The sequence below is a fragment of the Fistularia commersonii genome, chromosome 25, assembly GCF_037954325.1.
Source record: "Fistularia commersonii isolate RoL2024-O1a breed Wild chromosome 25, RoL_Fcom_v1.0, whole genome shotgun sequence".
Lineage (NCBI taxonomy): Eukaryota > Metazoa > Chordata > Actinopteri > Syngnathiformes > Fistulariidae > Fistularia > Fistularia commersonii.
The window spans coordinates 2,324,445-2,344,618 of record NC_141308.1 but is presented as its reverse complement, the minus strand read 5'-3'; the positions used below and the strand labels follow the sequence as shown (position 1 = coordinate 2,344,618).

The following is a 20,174-nucleotide window of genomic DNA, read 5'->3' as shown; positions in this document are numbered from 1 at the left end:
CAATCTTTGCTTCACAGACAGCTAAGCATTGAAAACATGCAAATACTGATGGGGCTGCAGTTAGAAGGGAAATGTAAAATAAAGACGCAAAATATATTTTGAACCTGTATTTATTATACTGATGATTTTGATCTGATCTCGCAAGTACCAAAATCTGGAATGTTCACATTTTACTATCCAATTAAATATGATACAATTAATAACCAATGGCTAAAATTGGTATGGTCAAATGAAGATGCAATTTACATTCTGCCAATGAAACATGTTAGAAATATTGTACATTTAGTGCTTAAATGCAGTGTTGCTCAAAATGTTGCTCCTCTTAAGTTTTTCTGAAAGACATGAAAAGTTTTGTTATATCTTTCATTCCCTATCATTTACATTTTAAAGAAAAGGAATAGTGTATTTATTTTATAATTTACTGGTGTAATTTTTAGTGTACTATACACGTCGTGATATTTTTTTCAATTTTGGTCATTTAATATCTTGTGAAAAAGACAATGTTATACAACCTTAAGGTGCTTGCTTTGTGTAACAGAGTGGCACAGTTGTTTTTAATGAAAATAAAGAATTGCATTGTCACAGTTCAAACCTTTTGATAATTAAACAATAAAAAGTTAAATCTAACAATTCTTGCATCTCAACTGGAGTTTGCAAAGTAATGACATGTATTTATTTTTGCTCAACCACCACTGCTCTCTATTACAAAATTGAAAAATGTCCTTGCTAAATCAGGCGTGTATCTAGAAATTTCAACCTTTCTGACATTGTTAAAAACAGCTCTTACAAAATCAACAGCTATAATCCCGTTGAGCTCCAAACCCACATGCCAGGGATTAAGGGGTCCAGTTAAAAATTTCTCTAAAGTTCATTTTACAAGCCAGTGATAAGTCCTTTATGGATTTAATTCACAGCAGAAAATGAAAAGAATAGTCAAATTCCTCTGGAGCACAGTGGGTAAATTTTGACTAAATACTCATTTGGGCAGCATATGGGGGGTTTAAATTTGATATTTTTTGAAGGTTATGATTCATACATGTTTTGATTAAGTTTTTCTGATCATGCAGATATTTAAAAATAAGTGGATGTAGTAATTTATAATCTGTTTACTGATTTAAGTCTTAATTGCAATATGTATTTTCAAACAACAAAGCAAATATGATACAACACAGTTGCTCAGTTAATACAAAAAAAGTCCATCTCAAACTAACTCAATTGTAATTCAATATGGCAAACAGTAATAAATCGTCAGATTTTAAATTGTTTTGTGATTATCTTCCCTTTCTTGATACTAATATCCCTCCTGACTTCTCTCTCTTTCTGACAGCTACACAGGCAGAGTGGTTGGTAATGGCCTGCATGCACAGAGGCAAAATCCAGAGGTCAAAGTTCGCATCCCGAACCCAACACTGGCTGAAGTTAAGGAGAGGTTGGAAAGCTTCAACCAGGTAGGATTATTATTGCCTTGTGTGAGAACGTGACGTTATCTTTGAATGATCATGTCTCAGGAATTAAAGAAAACAAGCGTCGGCCTGAAGGGGATTGTAATTATATGCTTGATAATTTATCGCATGTAATATCAGCACGGATGCCAAAGGGTCCCTGCAATGTCAGATTCTTGCCTCATTGATTCTGCAACTGATTTCCTAGAAATGTTTACTTCATATCAAGAACAGTAATGGTGACTTAAATGATTGGAAACTGAAAATGTGACAGTTTTCTCTCCATATATAAATATAAGAAAGTGTTTTTTCCATTTCAGTGTCTAGAAACTTGGTTCACTTCTTCACTTTTAATGTTATACATTCAAAAACACCATTTATCTTAAATAATGGCCAGATTAATATTCCTCAGGATAAAGCAGTCAGAAGACAAAATGTCCTTGCAGGTTTTTTCTGCAGAGGCAGATAAAGTTAAACGTAAAGGACAGTGGATGAAAGGGTGACAAAAAAGTGAATTGCCGTGAAAAGAAAAAAGTGAGACTAGAGGCGGGAGCAAAAGGTCATGAATGAGTGACAGATAGCCAAAGATGACACAAGCAGCTTCAAAGTGACATTGTTTGTCATGTAGATGGAGTTTAGAGCTGAAAGGGGACAAGAAGAAAAGGGCCGTTTCAAACAGTCCCCAGAGGCCATTTGAGCAGAAAAACGGACCAGGATTTGGTTCCACTCTGCCTGGCTGCCCTTTTGTTGCCCCAAAAATTATGTCCAGAGATGATACGCCAGCCCTTTCCGTTTTTCTCGACATGCCACTCTCTGTCCACTGTTTTTAACCATTAACTATTTTATTTGTGGGTGACCCAGGATGACCCTTAGTCGGATTTCTTCAGATTTAATTTTCTTTTTATTACAGATCTATTATAACCTTGTGCAGGATAAAACTGCCATGAGACAACACCTGACCTTCATGTCCATCTCACCCACACTATTTACAGTTTTTTTCTGTTCCTTGGTCAATCCAGCAGGTTTCAAGATCATCTTTGATCCCATTCCATTGTGTGTAGTGAGTGGCAGATACCTAGTTCTCATAGGAACGAGGCAGAGTTGTGTGGTTTTCTGCTGACATTTACATGGTTCAAAAGACTACCTTGAATCTAGACCATGTGCAGGAAGATTCCTTTGTGTTTGTAACAAATAAAAGTAAAAGATCAGATTAACTGCACAATGGTGCAGGCTTCTCAAGATATATTCACAAGTATAGAATTAGCCTGTGTTTTGTCACATGTTCTCACAGCTTTTTGATTTTGTTCAAAATCAAAGTTCCCTACACGTGGGCTTCAAACTGTTAGGAACATACGATATCCATATAGCTATTTTGTAATGAGAGTGATATTGATCATACGATTCATTATCACAGTAATCAGGTTAATAATATTTATCAGCACTTTAAAGACCAAGCCATGAATACGTGCTATTCAGTTTTGAGCCTAGAATTTTATAAAATACTATCATCAGTGGCTTACATCGGTGATTGGCCACATCATTTCAATTTTATGTGATAGGTCAATGTTAAATATCCTTATTAAATGTACTTTATCTTCATTGTCTGATATGCCCGACCCAAATGCAAAGACACTCAGGAGTTAACGTGCTAAAAGGGGTTTTATTTACAAGGGGATGAACGAGGGCTGTGAAGGGTCCAGGTGGTTTCTGGGCATCGACCCTCTGGAGCTAGGAAGCCCGGTCGGGGACGGGTGACTCGCATATACCGACAAGGGAAGGAGCCCAGTCGGGGACGGGCAGCAAATTCAGGATTCGGGAATGAAAATGGATCTTACTTTGGGAATGAAGATCCGCCTGGAAGGGATGAATGGCATGGTAGAGAGGATGCCCCCAGGAAGGGATGACGGGAATCCGGGCGAGGGGTCCGTGTGGCAGTACCCACTCAAGACAACCATCTGCCTCCGAAGGGCTGGCAGCAAGTTCCTCTTGAGCTCCTCCCTGAGGAGGCCTCAGCTGAAATCAGGCTCACTGGTGAAAGACTGAGGTGAAAGGAGCTGCACACAGATGTATGACCCCGGATCTCAACACTTCAATGTTGGTTCATGAGAAGTTATCCACAAAACGTCCATGAAACAGAACATAAAATCAATGCTCAGAATAAAAGTATATTTCTTGCTCCCTGTTCACATGAAAAGTGCTGGTTCAAGGCCATATTATGATAGCATATTTTAAAGACCTGTATTCCTTCAATTTCATCTGAGTTTCTTTAGTTCTTTAGGTTATGCAGATAGTTCACGGCCACTTTTCTCAAAGCCCCTTTAAAATGCTGATGTGATAGAAAAAGGCTTTTGAAAGACAGTTGCAAAAAGCAACCATTGTGCTATTTGGTTCTATAAGAGGAAGCTATGGGCAATAACATAACTGAGAATTATTTTGCCTGGTGTTGGATGTGTGAACCCTTTACATTATATTTTGTTGTAAGCGCAGAACCCAAGTGAGGAAACTCCTTTTAACATTTCACAGTCTATTAACACCCCATCTTCTTCATGCTGCACCATACTTTCATCAGACCCCAAAATAATTGAACTCGCTCACTCAAAAAAGGACCTACAATTCTATATGCGCTTGGAATTCCCCCCAAAATCTACATTTTCATAAGTAAATGGAAAAAAATGATAACATTCCCCAACAAAATAAATTTTATTTAATCTGTGTTGAAATTGGAAAGCAAATAAACAAAAAGTTTACCTAGATTGAAATTATTATCAGCTGTTTCGTTGGTCACTTACCAACATTGTTAATGTTCTTTTAAAATGTTCTTAATTGTTAAAATAGCAGAGAATGAACCAGTATAATTTCTTTATGTTGTAGACCGGTGGATGTACAGTAGATGATGTCTGTGGAGCCAACAACTTTAATTTCAACAGTTTCAACAAAAAATAAATGCAAATGCTCCAAGAGAGCACATAGCTTCATCCCAAACTAGTCATGTGGTTTTTCTTGAGAAATAAATGGCTTCAACTATATCTACAATAGATTGCATTTGTCAGTTCACACACACACACACACACACACACACACACACATTCTAACCAGGTTACTGGGTGCAACTTGGGGTTCATTGTCTTGCCCACGGACGCTTCAACATGCAGACAGAAGGAGCCGGGAATCAGATGGCCTTCTGATGCGAGGGGCCTCTGCTCTACCGTCAAGTATTAACATCGTAACTTACTGTTTGATAGACTTTCTCTGGCTATGCTTTGTTCTTTCTACAAAGCTAGACTGCTCAAGTCGCCATAAAGATATAGAACACTCACTTTACAATCCACCTTTATAGAAGGACTACCTTGCTTTCTGAGAACAACTTCATATAATTTTCCAAAGGTTACAAAACATCCACAGTACATACAACAGACACTGTTGTTTCCATCTATGAACAAGATACTGAGATGGAACTGCTCTGGCTTTTGTGGAGACATCATTGAGGAAATTAAGCTAATTTAATTTTCTTATCAGAGGAGAGGTTCAAATTACAGCACACAGAGTTTTCAAGATACTAAAGATTTATTCAGTAGAATGTTTCTTTTTTGCCCCCTGTTGTGTGTCTCTGGCACAAGTCTTCGCTGTGATATCATGAGAGAGAGCTCTATTTTTGTCCTAAACACACACGCACGCACACACACGCACACACACACACACACAACTCACTGTTGGCAGCAATCCACAAAACATTAATGCTTTCATGTCACAGGAAAACTGGAATGTGAATTTGTCACTCTCAAGATACCAAGTAATCCAAAGGCTATATGGCAAAGGAAAGCGTCAGCATCAAAATCCTAGGCGCTGAGATCCTGGCATAATCCTTAAAAGGTAATTGCCTTTTATACTCAAGGTCAGTCTTTGGAAATGAACGTGTTGTTCACGTTGGAGAGATCGGGAAATGGTTTGGAGAGAATCGATCATCTATTCTCACTTGTGATTTCCAAAACAGTTCCCTTTATCTGGTTGGTGACGGAATCTGATGCAGATAGTCCTGAATATAACCCACTCTTAATCTAAATCTAATACTAAATCTAAATCCAAAGTGCATTGGTGCCAGACAATCTTTCTGGACATTTTCTGTAGTTTCTGATATCACAGCAAGCTGCAGAATACTGGAGCATCACTATCCATCCCTGGGAGCTGACTGGCTACTGGTCTGCAGGTGCAGATGGCCAGGGTTGGCTTGCAGTGCGGAAATCTCTAATCAGTGATTATGAATATAATCAAACCCCATCAGGGTTGTAATATCGGGGCAACCTTTCTACTCAGGGATTCTCCCCTCAAGCCTTGAGCATCTGTCTCTCAATCTTCTTATTTAGCGCAATTCATAAGTAAGTTGGAAAACTTTCTTTAGAGCCCACCAGTATTATATCATGGCGATCATCAACAATTGCGTAAGTTTTGATTGCTCTTTCATTTAGATGTGATAAATCTGTATTTCCAAAGAATTCTCCATAAATCTCAGTGCAACTTTATGACACTGGTCGTTATTGCCTGTGGAAAAAAAAAAAGTTTTTCGCTTCCCTTCCATCCTGTTTGAGAGTGAAAGTGGAATAGCAATGTCTGTTGTATACTGTTGAATGATCTTGTTTCCTGAAATAATCAGTATGCTGGATGTTCTTTCTCAATTTTTTACATGTGGGAATGTATTGTCAGTGGCACACATTTAAAGCATAAAGCTCGTTGTCTTGGACAGGCTCTCCTAAACACGTGGCACTTGTACAGAGGCTAGAAGTTCTTGTACTTGAGATAGAACGTTGCAAAATGGTTTGAGCATATTATCTGTTGGGGAGTAATCTGGAGAAATCTTTGCCTTGGGGATTTGCCAGAGGCATATTCCTAGCAGTCTTGAAAACATGTCATTCTGTCATTGCGTTTTTCTTTTAACTAGGAATTTCAACACTGGAGCCATTTCACATCTCTATTGCTGACAAATAAAAGTCAATATTGACAGAAAATGAAGGGGAATCTACCTTATTTTTTGTTTCCTTTGACAGTGTTTTATAGAAGTCAGATTCATCCACACTCTGTCTAACAATTGTTGTCACTTTTGTACAACGCTTTTAGTACCATTTGCTTTGCCTTGTTGTCTGGGGTTCTTTTGTTTCTTTAGAAATCTTTGGGGTGCTACCCATTCTTGGCAGTGTAAATTGAATGAGGTGTTGAGCTGTCAATATTAGCAATCTTTGATGCTCAGCTATTGACTTGTGCAGTTGCATTATGATACAAGGCATGTGGATACACGTCTTCGTTTTTAGTAAGTAATAACTACCAACACCGTGGCACAAAGGCACTCTATGCTGCATGCTGAAGTCTCCTATAGCATAACATTGAACTTTAAGTTGCTCACAATGTCCTGGTTAGCACCTTGCATGGCAGCTCTGTGATCATCTCTGTGAATGGGTGAATGCAATCTCGTATACCCTCTTCTAGTTTCAAAGCACTTTGAAACTGCAAGGCCAGAAAGCACTATGTAAGTTGAGACCATTCATCATATTTTTTTTTGTATTTGCAATGTCTATCTCCCATAGCTGTGGACTTAAAAGGCTAGCTTGTAATTCAACTTGTTCCAAAGCATAATCTACAACCCACTCTGAAAAGTCAAAGGACAAAGATCTCTGTTCGCCGTGGAATTTGAAGAACAACCTGACCCAACAATCTGACCCATTGTCATTCTCATAGGGCTGCTGCAACAGGTTCTTCTACTGCTAAGCTTCTCATCTTTAGCTCTACCGCTCTGCTTCCAAATGTGCTTTTGTTATTTTAATCACTACTTCTTTTTTCGGCAGAAGCTGGCTTTGCTTTTACTGGAGCAGTGTTACTAGCAGAACATTGCAAGCGCTTACATGAATAGAGTGTCTTCTATCTGGTAATGGAAAACAGAAGACGATGTTTCCGCTGTATCCATTGTTGTACCTGTCTATGAACTATTGTTGTCACCTCCATCTGATATAGGAAAATACACAATTATACTGAACACAGTGATGTTAATTATTTTTTTGGTAAAAGAGCAAGTTGAAAAAAAGGACCAACTCCCTAAATATTAGTCTCTAAATATCTAGTTTCCAACCGGAGTCCCTAAATATTAATATGCATGAAAAAGCCAAAGAATGCTCTTGTTATCACAATCCACCCCTGGATTCGACTCTCCACAGAAACCGAACGGTCTGGCCTCAAACCCTTCTAAAATTTCCAAAATCAATTCAATGATGTTTATGTTTGATCATGCCAAAAGACAAAGACAGATTCAAACTGCAGGAAAAAATGGCCTCCATGATCATATAAGATATGAATAATGTTCAATTTTCCCCCAATTTCACATTTCAAATGTTTAAAGTGAAGATTTTTTATAGAAGATCAGTTATATAAGTATTCAGTTCTTGCAGAGATGATGGTCTCATAGGGTTAGCAGAGAATTTTGGTATCAGTAGCAAAAAGTATAGTTTTCTGCGTACCTACATTTTTTCTATCTTGTAGTTATTTATAATCTTTTTCATCCGAACGTTTGCATTTTTGAGTAATTTCCTTTTCTATAATACATTAAGTTAAGGTCTATATAGTTATACCCATACATACCAAGGGGTAGTTGGGTTCCAGAGCTGTGTGGAACAGAGAGGATCAGAAAATTATTGCAGAAGTGCAGCAGACTGATTCTTTACCTACCCTCTGCAGTCTACTCGAAATGTTCTCCTGACATGAAAGGTGAGATGGCAAAAGTAACAGTTTTTGCTAACAGAATTGGCAATCGCAATGATCTGTTTGGTTCCTACATGGACACACACAACTTCCAGTTTGCAAGGTGAAAAGAGAAGAGGATCATAGAAAATGTTTTCTCAATTCCTCTGTATTTCCAGTACTTTTTTCTTCATCTTTTCCTTTTGGCTTTTCCCTTCAGGGTTTGCCACAGCGAATCAACCTTCTCCATCTAACCTTCTCCATCTAAACTCTCTTGTTCTTATGAACTCTAGTTCACTACAGCCATTTCCATCCTTTTTGCAAAATCTACCACCATCTGTCCCTCAGCATTCCTATCCTGTATACCAAATCTGCCCATTATTTCTTCATCCCCTCTATTGCCTTCACCAACATGTCCATTGAAGTCTGCTCCAATTACCACTCTCAATCTGGGGATACTCTGCATCACGTCCCTAATCTCAGTCCCACGACTTTCCTCTTCTCTCTCTGCTTCTTAACACACCTTCCTCTTCTCCTTCTTTGATCTGCAGTAGCCCAATTTCCACTGGTACCCTGTAGGTCATCGATACCAATGGTGGTCGTTGTTAACCTGGTCCTCAACCGATCCGGTTTGATCTGGTTATTATGGTTGATTCGCATGTTTGGTTTTGGCAAAAGTTTTACACCGCATGCCCTTCCCGACGCAACCCTCTGCATCTAACTGGGCTTGGGACCGGCTCAGGGAGACACTGCTCCATGCCCCCCCCCCCCCGAGGCTAGCTCGGGTAGATACCGGCCAGTGCCGCCCTGAGGCTGCATTTAAGAGAAACTGCTCATACAGCTAGTCCAACTGATGGTGAAGGTTCTTAATAATCCAGTTCATGGTTTCTTCTCAAAATCTTCTTCCAGTGGCAACTGGGCTTTTCTCTTGAGGACGTTTCACCTCTTTTCTAAGAGCCTTCTTCAGTTGGTTGGTGGTTCTTTGAACTGAAGATGGATGAGAGGTGAGACATTTCAAGAGAGGGAAATCAAGTCCAGTGGCCACAAGAAGAAAATTTTGACAAAATCTCGACCAAAGTTGACACCAGGTTAGAATTAGGGAATGGATGGTGCTGTGATACTTAATAAAAATTGATCTAAACATACAAGATGTAAAAAGAGTCAATAATTGGCTGATACAGTCTTGGAATATCACAAGTTAACACTTTTATGCCAGTCACAGACCTCACAGGGATACATATAAAGAGTAACACAGAAAATAAGAAACAAGAAATAGGAAATAAGCCAATGCCATATTCCCTAACTAGTGGAGATCCAAGATAACATTGCAATAGTCAGACATCTTGGAAATAATGGAACTGGGCTATTCTACTTGACATGTTGCTACTTTTTTAATTTGATTCCAAAAAACGGATCCCGATGATTGCATCAGTGTTGGATTTAGCCTGATTCACATAGCAGCGTTTCAGCTCAGAAGTTTCTCTAGCCAACTAAAGACCCAAATTTGAAGGCATGTTTGATCGTCATGTGGCAGTCAAAAGAATTGGCTGGCTTGTGCCCTCCTGAGGCCTGCATTATGCATGACAAGAAAGTAAAATTTGGAGGATCTTTAGGACCAAAAGGAACCTGTAAGATTTAACAATAAGCACTTGCACTGATGACTGTTATGGATCGAGGAGATAGGACCCACATGCAGGTCCAGGACACCGCACCAAAACGGACAGAGTTTGAAACAACAAGCATACCGGGTAGGGAGACAAAGGGCAGATATAGCCAGACCAGGTAGGTAGGAGCAGGCCGACGAGGTAAGGGGGACGGAGGGGAGGAGCAGGCAACTAGGGGGAAGGCGCTAGCATACATCAACGGGAGAGAGGCCTGTTCAGGGACAGGCAGCCAGGAGGAAGGCACTAGTGTACGACAAGGGAAGGAGCACTGGGCAGGAGTGGGCAGAGGAAAGCTGGGCAGAACTTGGCAAAGAACTTTGGCAGTAACAGTCAGAGGAACACTGGGCAGGAAAAGGAAGCCCAGTCGGAAGCGGAAGGCGCTAGCATACACTGTTGGGGGAGGTGGTGGTCCACTGGGAGAAGTGGTGGCCCAGAGAGATGCTCTGGTTTACACTGTTTATACTGGGGGAGGGAGCGAATGGGAAAGGCAGAGAGAACTTGAGGGAGCAAATGACTCGGCAACCAGTCAAAGCTCAAAGCTCTGGCTTTTAAGCCCTCACTGATTGCCGGGAACCAGGACCAGCAGCGCGCTCCAAATGCATGGCAAGCCTCGCCTGTCATGAGCCTAACCCTGGCAATGGTATCATCAATCTAATGGAAAGTAACAGCATTTAGAAAATATTTGGTAAAGGAGAGGCTTTGACATTCATTTGATTAACATTTGTCTCTGGTCATCTGGATGAGTTCAATTTGACTTTATTTATTCAGCTCTATTGAATGTATAAAGATTGATTGTATGATCTTGATCATTTATCTCTAATGTTTGAAAAAGTAACGCTGCAGACTCAAAGACTAAACATTTATAATTTATGATTATATTGTGGACATTATTCCTTCTTTTTAGTTCTGGATAAATTCACATAACTGTAAAACCTTGATAATGTTTCATCCTGGCTTAGTTTCGTTTTACTTCAAAGCCTCCTCTTTCCTCTGAAGGATTCTGAAACCAACTTTGAAGAGACTATTTTCCAATTTCCAGCTTGGCAACTTTCACTGTCTATTGGCCCCCATGTCTCACACTAAAGTATTTTCATCAGTTGAAACCTGCCCTCAGAAAACTGCTGATGTCCCTCAAACTGTGAATTTCTGACAACATATCCATTATTTGCTCACTGAACCCAGAGTTTATTCACATGCGCATATATTTTTTCCACATAGTTGGCCTCAGTGAGTACCTGACAGGAGTTGTGTATGAAAGTCCAATGTCATAGTGCATTTCAATGATTGACTTATGATCTGTCAGATCTTTGCCAATGAGCTGTCGTTAACAGTTAGCAATTCATATACCCTGTAAAAACTTGCAACGCAAGTGAATGTCCCGCTGTTTAGAAATGGTCAAGACATTACTTAGGTGTTTGGATGAATTCATAGATTTTTTAAGGCATATTATTCCCCTTTGCAGAAATACTTGGCCAGGAAAAAATGGATATTGATACTGGCAGCACCCCTGTCAGTCTTACTGGAAAATTCTCCCTGGCCTGGATAGAGCATCAGTCATTGGTCATTGTTTAAGACCAAATTGAGAATTTCCCTTATTGGGGATATTTTTCACACAGCTGAATTCAAAAAGAATTATCAAGCAATGTCTTTGTAGAAAGCAAGACTATGCAATATAATAATATGTAATATATTGTACATGCTGTTGGTCCTTAAATGAATTACAAATGTAAAACCATATGTAAGCTGTACGGTGCCATCATTTTGTTCTTGTGCCTACGATTTATGCATTCATATACAGAAATCTGTTTGTGGAAAAATCAATTTCATGCAAAATATTTTCCTCACATTTTTACTTTAATTTCGACAGTAACATGATTTGTTACTGTGATCAGTGTCTTTGCTGCAATGCATTTCCGCTCCTAAAAAACAGGCCTTGCTTCCCAGCCAAATCAAATATTTTGACACAGCTGAAGGGCGAGTGGTTGGGTTTCTATAGCTGCTTGACCTCTGCAAGACATAGAATTCAACAAATTTCTCGGATGTATATCCGCGACATTGACGGGGAAAGAGTTCTTGAGGTGACCATATATTATAAATCAAGTTTAACTATTCCCTATCCAAATAAGAGATGTACAAAAAAATGATAGATTTGGCTCTTCTGTGTATGACATGTTGCTGATCACAGTGCATATTTTTGGTAGTACACACTCTCAGGGCTTATGTCGTGGCTCATTACAGACTTCTTCTTTAATCTGCCTCTAAGAAGTTCTCTAATGATTAAAAATGGATCTGGTTAAATGAGAAGGAATAATGCATATTAGTAGTCCATCATATCATTCTGAAATCTGTTGCCATCGATGGCTGCACAGACGATATCTTTATCACAGTACATGTGTTGTCTGTCAGTCTTCCAAGAATATTCTGCCCCCCAGTCTCTTGCTTTCGCAATAAAACGAGCACATGGTCCTGATCAGCACATTGAACATTTCCTAATCAGATTTGCCGTTTCCATATATAGCAAAAGTTTATCCTTAATCAAGTGATTGGGAAATTGGAGCCATTCTGAAACACCATCCATCCATCCATCTTCCCCTGCTTATCTGGAGTTCGGGTCATCGGGGCAGCAGCCGGAGCAGTGAGGGCCCAGACATCCCCCTCCCCCGCCACATGGTCCAGCTTCTCTGGGGGGACCCCAAGGCAAGCCTGGAGACATAATCCTCCAATGTGTCCTGGGTCTTCCCCGTTGTCTCCACCCAGATGGACATACCTGGAATACCTGCCCCGGGAGACGTATAGGAGGCATCCTGACCAGATGCCCGAACCACCTCATCTGACTCCTCTCTATGCAGAACAGCAGCAGCTCTACTCCGAGCTCCTCCCGGATGACCGAACTACTTATCCTATCTCTGAGGGAGAGTCCGGCCACCCTGCTGAGGAAACTCATTTCGGCCACTTCTGTCCACGATCTCATTCTTTCGGTCACTATCTACAGCTCATGGCCATAGGTGAGGGTGGGCTCAGCTTCCTCTTCACCACAACAAAGACCACATTGCTGCAAATGACGCACCGATACGCCTGTCAATCTCCCACTCCATTCTTTCCTCACTCGTGAACAAGACCCCGAGATACTTGCACTGGGGCAGGACCCGTTCCCTGACCTGGAGTGGGCATTCCACCCATTTCCGGTTAAACACCATGGTCTTGGATTTGGAGGTGCTGCTCCTCGCTTCACTCTCGGCTGTGAACTGCTCCGTGAGAGCTGGAGATCATGGCCTGATGAAGCCAACAGACCCTCATCATCTGCAAAAAGCAGAGACTCAATCCTGTGGCCACCAAACGGAATCCCCCCTACACCATGGCTGTGCCTAGAAATTCTGTCCATAAAAGTTATGAACAGAATGTGTGACAAAGCAATCCTGCAGAGTCCAACTGTCATCGGAAACAAGTCCAACTTACAACTGGCAATGCAGACCAAGCTTCTACACCGATCATACAGTGACCGAACAGACTATATGACAGGGTTGGTACCTCATACTCCCGGAGCACCCCCCCACAGGATTACTCACTGGACACGGTCGAATGCCTTCTTCAGATCCACAAAACACATGTAGACTGGTTGGGAAAATTCCCATGTTCCCTTGAGAACCCTGCCGAGGGTATGGAGCTGGTCCACTGTTCCAACGCCTGGGCGAAAAACGACACCCCTCTTGGATCCTAGGTTCAACGACCAGACGGACCTTCTTCTCCAACCACACTGAACAGACCTTACCAGGGAGGCTGAGGGGTGTGATCCTCCTGTAGTTGGAGCACACCCTCCTATCCCACTTTTTAAAAACAGGGATCACCACCTCAGTCTGCCAGTCCAGCGGCACTGTCCCCGATATCCATGCAATGCTGCAGAGGCGTGTCAGCCAGGACAGCACAACAGCATTCAGAGCCTTGAGGAATTCAGGGTAGACCTGGTGTGTCCGGTCCAGAGTCCCCGGCTCTGCTTCCTCATTGGAAGGCATTTCAAGAGGGTTAAGGAGGTCTCCATGGTCTCCCCGAACTCCTCCCACACCCAAATTGTTGCCTCAGCAACCGCCGAGGCCGCATTCCGCTTGGCCTGCTGGTACCTCTCAGCTGCCTCTAGAGCCCCACAGGCTAGATAGGCCCGATAGGACTCCTTCTACAGTTTAACAGCATCCCTCACTGCTGGGGTCAAACAGCGGGTTTGAGAATTGCCACTCTGACGAGCGCAGACCGCCTTACAGCCACAGCTCCTGTCTGCTACCTCAACAATGGAAGCATGGAACAAGTCTCCCCATAGAACGAGGGAGTCCCCGGTAGGAGCGCTCTTTAGCAGCCCCTCGAGGGACCCCAAGAAGGGTGGGTAAACTGAGCTGCTGTTGGGTGCATAGCCACAAACAAGTCAGAACACATCCTTCTACCTGAGGGTGGAAGGAGGCTACCCACTCATCTACCGGGTTGAACCCCAATGTGCAGGTGTCAGGATCGAGGGCAATCCATATGCCCATACCAGCCCCTTTCGAGAGGACTGGTTCCATACCCTACGCTTTGCTTCAAGTTGAGTCTGACTATATCTAGTCAGAATATCTCACCCTTGTGCACCAGCTCGGGCACTTTCCCGGGCAGAGAGGTGACATTCCTTTTCCCAAGCGCCATCCTCTGCAGCCGAGGATCAGACTGCCAAGGTCCCTGCTCCGGCCACCGCCCAGCTCACACTGCACCCGACCCCCTTGTCCCAGGGGTAAAGGGACCCATGTAGATCACAGACCAGCCGAGCCCCATGGGTTAAGGCCCGGCCACCAGGCACTTGCTATCAAGCCTGGCCCCCGGGCCTGGCTCCAGGACTATGCCCTGGTGACCCGTGTCAGGGCAAGGAAAGACTACGTCCAATGTTTGTCGTCTTCATGAGAGTCTCCTGAGCCACACTCATTCAGAGACACATATGTACTTTTTAGCCATTTTTCTCTCACAGTATTTCATACCATAATTGGTTACTTCTATCTCTATGTACTTTAGAGAGATTTGGATGCAATCAGATACATTCAGGAATTCAGGTCCTGTAATCATAAACTTGTCCATCATCCTCTCACTGAAGAATGCTTTTGAAAAGAGGGAAGTGATTGAATTGGCTGGATGAAAGCTAAACTAGAAAATATTTAATCATGCAGGATTTTAGTTTAAGTGTTTCGGGAATACCCGATTTGTCTTTGGATGACATAGGGAATTTCAAGACAAGCCTTCGGCAAGAAGGTTGGTGTTTTTTGACTTCCCCCCAACACCTCCCCACCTGCTTATATAATGTTGTAAGCAAGCCGTCTAAGTGCCTGGACATCTTGAGCAGATTAAGTGTTCATGTTGTTCATGTTGAAATCTTCTTGTCATGGCAGCTGGACTTGAATTTCTTCACTTGAAGACAGCTGTAATCCTGTCACATTTACAGACATCGGGTATGTGAATGTAAAATTCAGATTAAACAACTGTTCTTTAGTTCTTGTCGAAATCCTCTCGTCTTGACCACTGGACTTGAAATTCTTCACTTGAAGATGTTTCACCCCTCATCCGAGAGGCTTCTTTAGTTCTAATAACCTGTGGGGAATTTCCAATTATAACTGCCAGCGTTTGGGTGGGTCTAGGTTATGGTGGCTTGTTATGTAAATCTATGAATTGACCGGCTGAAACTAGGTTAAGCATTTTTTTATGCTAATGGAGGTTTTGTTCATTGGTGACAAAAGAGCAACTTTTGTGGGATTACCTGGATTGGAATGTGAAAAGGTAAAGCCAGACAAAGGAGTGAAACCTTTTGGATCACATGAACTGAAGCTCATGTGGAAGTTACTGGGGGCTAGTTCTAGTGGTGAATCTTTCCTAGTTGTTTGGAGGTCGCAGATGGGCCTCGTCAATTTATGCAAATTCATCTTGGTGTTGATCCCAGTTCAGCGTTATATGTTTGACAAAGATAGCTTTTTTGACGCCTTTCTCAAACCATCTGTCTTTTCCAACCAGAATTCGGATATTGTCGTCTTCAAAAGAATGGCCTTTGTACTTCAGGTGTAGGTGGACCGCAGAGTACTGTCCTCAAGTGGTGGCTCTCCTGTGTTGGGCCATCCGTCTATATACACCACATTCTCAACCTTATGCCTGGGTGTTTTGTCCTTGGGGTGCACCAGTTTTTGTCTCAGGGTGTTATGGGGTTTGAAAAGTACCACTATATGTTGTTTGTTGACCAGCTTTCAGAGTTTCTCCGAAACACCAGCAACATATGGTATGATGGTGTTCTTTCGTTTGTTGTCGTCTTCCTCCTGTTCTATGTGCCTGCATCTGGTGGTTTCTAATTTGGCAAAGGCCCAATTCACCACAGGATCTCAGGACTTTCAGGTACAACACATTAGGAAAGCCCTGATATCCTGTCCAATTGCAACGACAAGAAGATTTCCACATGAATTCATCATGAACTTGATGACTGAGAACCTCCACTGATATGTACGTGTTGTTTAGTTAGTCCCTGGCTTGCAGTGTTTACCTCCTTTTATTCGTACATAATTGTAATGAGTTTTGGCCAATGATAATGTTATGTTTGTTTCCCAATGAAAGGACTGAATGACATTACACATGTTTTATTTATCCCTCCTTGGCGGTCATAGACACAGGACACACCTTAATAAAATGATTTTCATTTTATTGATCACTTTTGCATGAAGGACGCTGATTCAATTCCTGCAGGAGGCCTTTCTGTGTGGAGCTTCCATGTCCTACCTGTTTCCACATGGGTTTCATTGAGGCTCCTCCGTTTCCTCCCGCAGTCCAGATGTGTGAGTGACAGAGTGAATAAACAGTGGTTGTTTATCTCTATGTGGTCCTGCGATTGAATGCCAACAAGTCCAGTGTGTACTCCGCCTCTCACTTATGATAATTCAGATAGAATCCAGGATCCTCATGACTCTAAGTGCAGGATAAGCAGTAGATATTGGATGGATGGATTTTCTATAAACAAAACAGGTGACCATATACATATGCTCATATATTACTCCGTGCAAACACTGTTTTATTTCACAACCAGTGTGTCTTAGAATAAATAAGCAACAAGAAACTATGAAGAATGTGCAATTCATGTAGTATTTAGTCCATATTGAAATATTTTTTCTTTGTTTTAGGTCCCAGAACAAATAGAGTTGCCTCTTGGCAATACTTTTGAATGCATATAACTATGAAATGATCACATTGGAGTTGAAAACTCAATTCAAAAAAGAAGAAAGAATTTCCATATATTCAAGCCAAATAAACCAACTGCTGGCAGCAACTAACCAGCAATTGCACAATTGCAAGACTATGTTTTCCACAGTGACAGCACATTAATTGACTCTCTAATTAACATGCTTTAAGCATAGCTGTGCCAAGCAGCATTGTGTTAGACTTGCCAGAACAGCACAGTATGAGTCTAAAACTTCGCTGGATGTTTGTGGTAAACACCATTCTGATACTTCTAACGTACCCCTAGCTTATGGGTTTTACATGTCAGAATCTTTTGTCCTGGAATTTCCAGGAACACAATACTATCTTTGGTACAGCCCAAAGGAAACATCGAGAAACTCAACAAGCGTTAGTCTTTAAATGTAACATATCAGACTGCATACTCTAACCGGGCAGAAGCAACACAGTGCACACTAGACACCAGGTGACAAGTTGTATCAGAAATACTGATGATTAAATGTGAGTATCAGCTTTGTTTCATATTAGTCCTACTTTTCTTTATGGTCATAGGACACATCACAGTAAACTGGTCAAAAGGCACAATGCATAAAGTGAGAACAGTTTTCAGATTTTCTTGTTGAATGGGCCGATTTGTTTTCTTCTACCTCTCAAAGGCCCATTCAAGTTGAATTCAGGTTCATTTCATTTATTTATTTTATTTCATTTTGTTACCAGTTCAAGGGTTTTGCCCAATAATTGTTTTTTTTCCCACCTAGTCATTATTTAGGATGCAGGTTTTGATAACACAGGTGACTTCATTTCACCAACCTTTCAACACAGGGAGTGGATGCAACCACATAGAGGTCATATTTAAAGGGCCACTGATCTTGTTAATTTCCCCAAATCAAAACTAAAAAGATGGTTAAAATGTGCTATATTCCTACCCGTTTCCTTCAAAAGCTCATCGCTTTGCATCGAGAGACTATCTTGTCAGTTATGGTGTGATGAAACAAAGACCTCCTTGATAATGATGGATGAAAGGATGGGCCAGCAGGTGGTCCAATTAGTTGGTGCCATGCAGAGTTGGGGGAAATCATCAAGAGAAAGTTAAATTGCTTTTGGTTGAGAAGCCTTTCATGCATCATGAAGCATTTTAACCTGGCTGTGTTTGTTTTTTTTCCCAATCTATTACAAGTATCAAAATGTATTTTTTCATATATGGAGGGACATTTTTGTCGAAACTACCTGGCTCCCTGTGTATTAATGGTTGTGAAAAAAGAATGCATACAACTGTGAAATTATACTATATAAAATTAATGCATTCAATTTTCTAATTTCTTTTTTTCATGTTTGTAAACATGCAAGCATAAAATCATTATCACTAAAAATAAATAGATAGCAGTAGTTGCATATGTTTGTGCAATTGAAATACAGACCATTAATTTGCTATATGTTAATCAACTGTTTTTGGCTCATGTTTTCTGGGATTAAAATGTTGGACCCGCATAAACCTGAGAGAAACTAGGGATTATTATACTTCAATGGGGAACATTGCAACCACTACCAACGTTAGCTCCTACAGCATCTTCGTGATAGGTCATCCTGTATTTATATCTGTTGTATTTATTCCATAAAATGCGGACATATAAATTGGCTTTTCAGGTTCAAATTACTGAATGCTTGTAAGGATTGTTAGTAGGAGAATCACAGAATAAAGTGGATACACTCAAAATAGAACTCCTTTATTCCTTATAAAAATAAGGAATAAGATAGCAAATAATAAAAATAAAATAAAAATGGTAAAGATCAAAAAATAAAAATAGAAATAAAGGTAAAGGTATGTAAATAATACATGTAACGTAAATACATGTGTATTTACAAGTACATGTATAAGATTACATGTAGTATTTATTTGTATAAATCAGGGTTATTGCACAGGAAACGGTCATTGCATAGAAGACGATGGAACTATTACACATACAGAGCTATACTGCACATGACAACCCCATGACAGCCTGTGTCAGACACACAGTGTCTGACATTCAGAGTGAGGAATTTTCAGTCTGATGGCTGCCGGCAAGAATGATTTCCTATGGCGCTCGGTGGTGCATCATGTTGGGATCAGTCCGGGGCTGAAATAACTCCTGTGCCTGGCCAGCAAATCCTGGAGTGGGTTGGTCACAGTGTCCAAGATGACCTTCACCTTGTGAAGCATCCTCCTATCTGACACCAACATCAGAGGGTCCAGCTTCACTCCCACAATGTCATTGGCCTTGCGGATCAGCTTGTTCGGTTTATTGGCATCTGCTATCCTCAGCCTTCTATCCCAACACACCAATGCATAGAAGATGGTACTGGCTACCACAGACCAATAGAGCATTTTAAGCATGGTCACCTCAGCAGATAGGCGTCAGTACAGTACAGGGCATCAGTGTTCTTTCCTAGTCCAGTTTGTTATCTATGATTACCCCAGATACTTGTAGTCAACTACAATGTTCCTTGATGAAAGCATTGGTCACTGGCTCTTTGGTCCTTCTTAGGTCCACCGCAAGTTCCTTTGTCTTTGACACACTGAGCTGTCGATGGTTCAGCTCACATCATGTGCTAATGTTGTCCACAGCAGCCCTGTACTCAATCTCATCACTCCTACCACTGCCGAGTCATCAGAAAACTTCTGCAGATGACAGGACTCTGTGCAGTAGCTGAAGTCTGTGGTGTAGGAGGTGAAGAGGAAGGGAGAGAGAACACTCCCCTGTGGGGCCCAGTGTTGCTGACAACTCTGTCTGACACACAGCGCTACAGGCTACCATGGTCTGCCAATCAGGCAGTCAGTAATCTGGGACACGAGAGGGGAGTCCACCTTCTTCGACCGTCATCGTCTCACCCAGTAGACGGACAGATGGTGTTGAAAGCACTGGAGAAGTCAAAACACATGACTCTCACAGTGCTTGCTGTCTTATCCAAGTTGGTGTAGATGTAAGATGCAGTTAGATGCAGGTAGATGATGGCTTCTGCAACTCAAAGTCAGGGCTGGTAGGGGGTCCAAGTGGGGTTCGACCAAGAGCCAGAGCTGCTCCAAGACGAGTCTCTCCAGGGTCTTCATAATGTGGGAGGTCAGTGCCGCAGGTCTGTAATCCTTAGAGGCACCAGGACG

The 20,174-nt window shown here is 41.5% G+C and overlaps 1 protein-coding gene across 2 annotated transcripts in view; it reads left to right on the top strand.

Moving 5' to 3' along the window:
• The window catches only part of gpc5c (glypican 5c), a 107,770-nt gene that overhangs the window by 67,580 nt on the left and 20,016 nt on the right, over window positions 1-20,174 (top strand). For both annotated transcript variants that reach the window (XM_086172390.1, XM_086172389.1), the window contains one exon: window positions 1,328-1,448. In XM_086172390.1, the coding sequence (XP_086028516.1) occupies window positions 1,328-1,448 (121 nt within the window). The remainder of the gene's footprint in view (window positions 1-1,327; window positions 1,449-20,174) is intronic.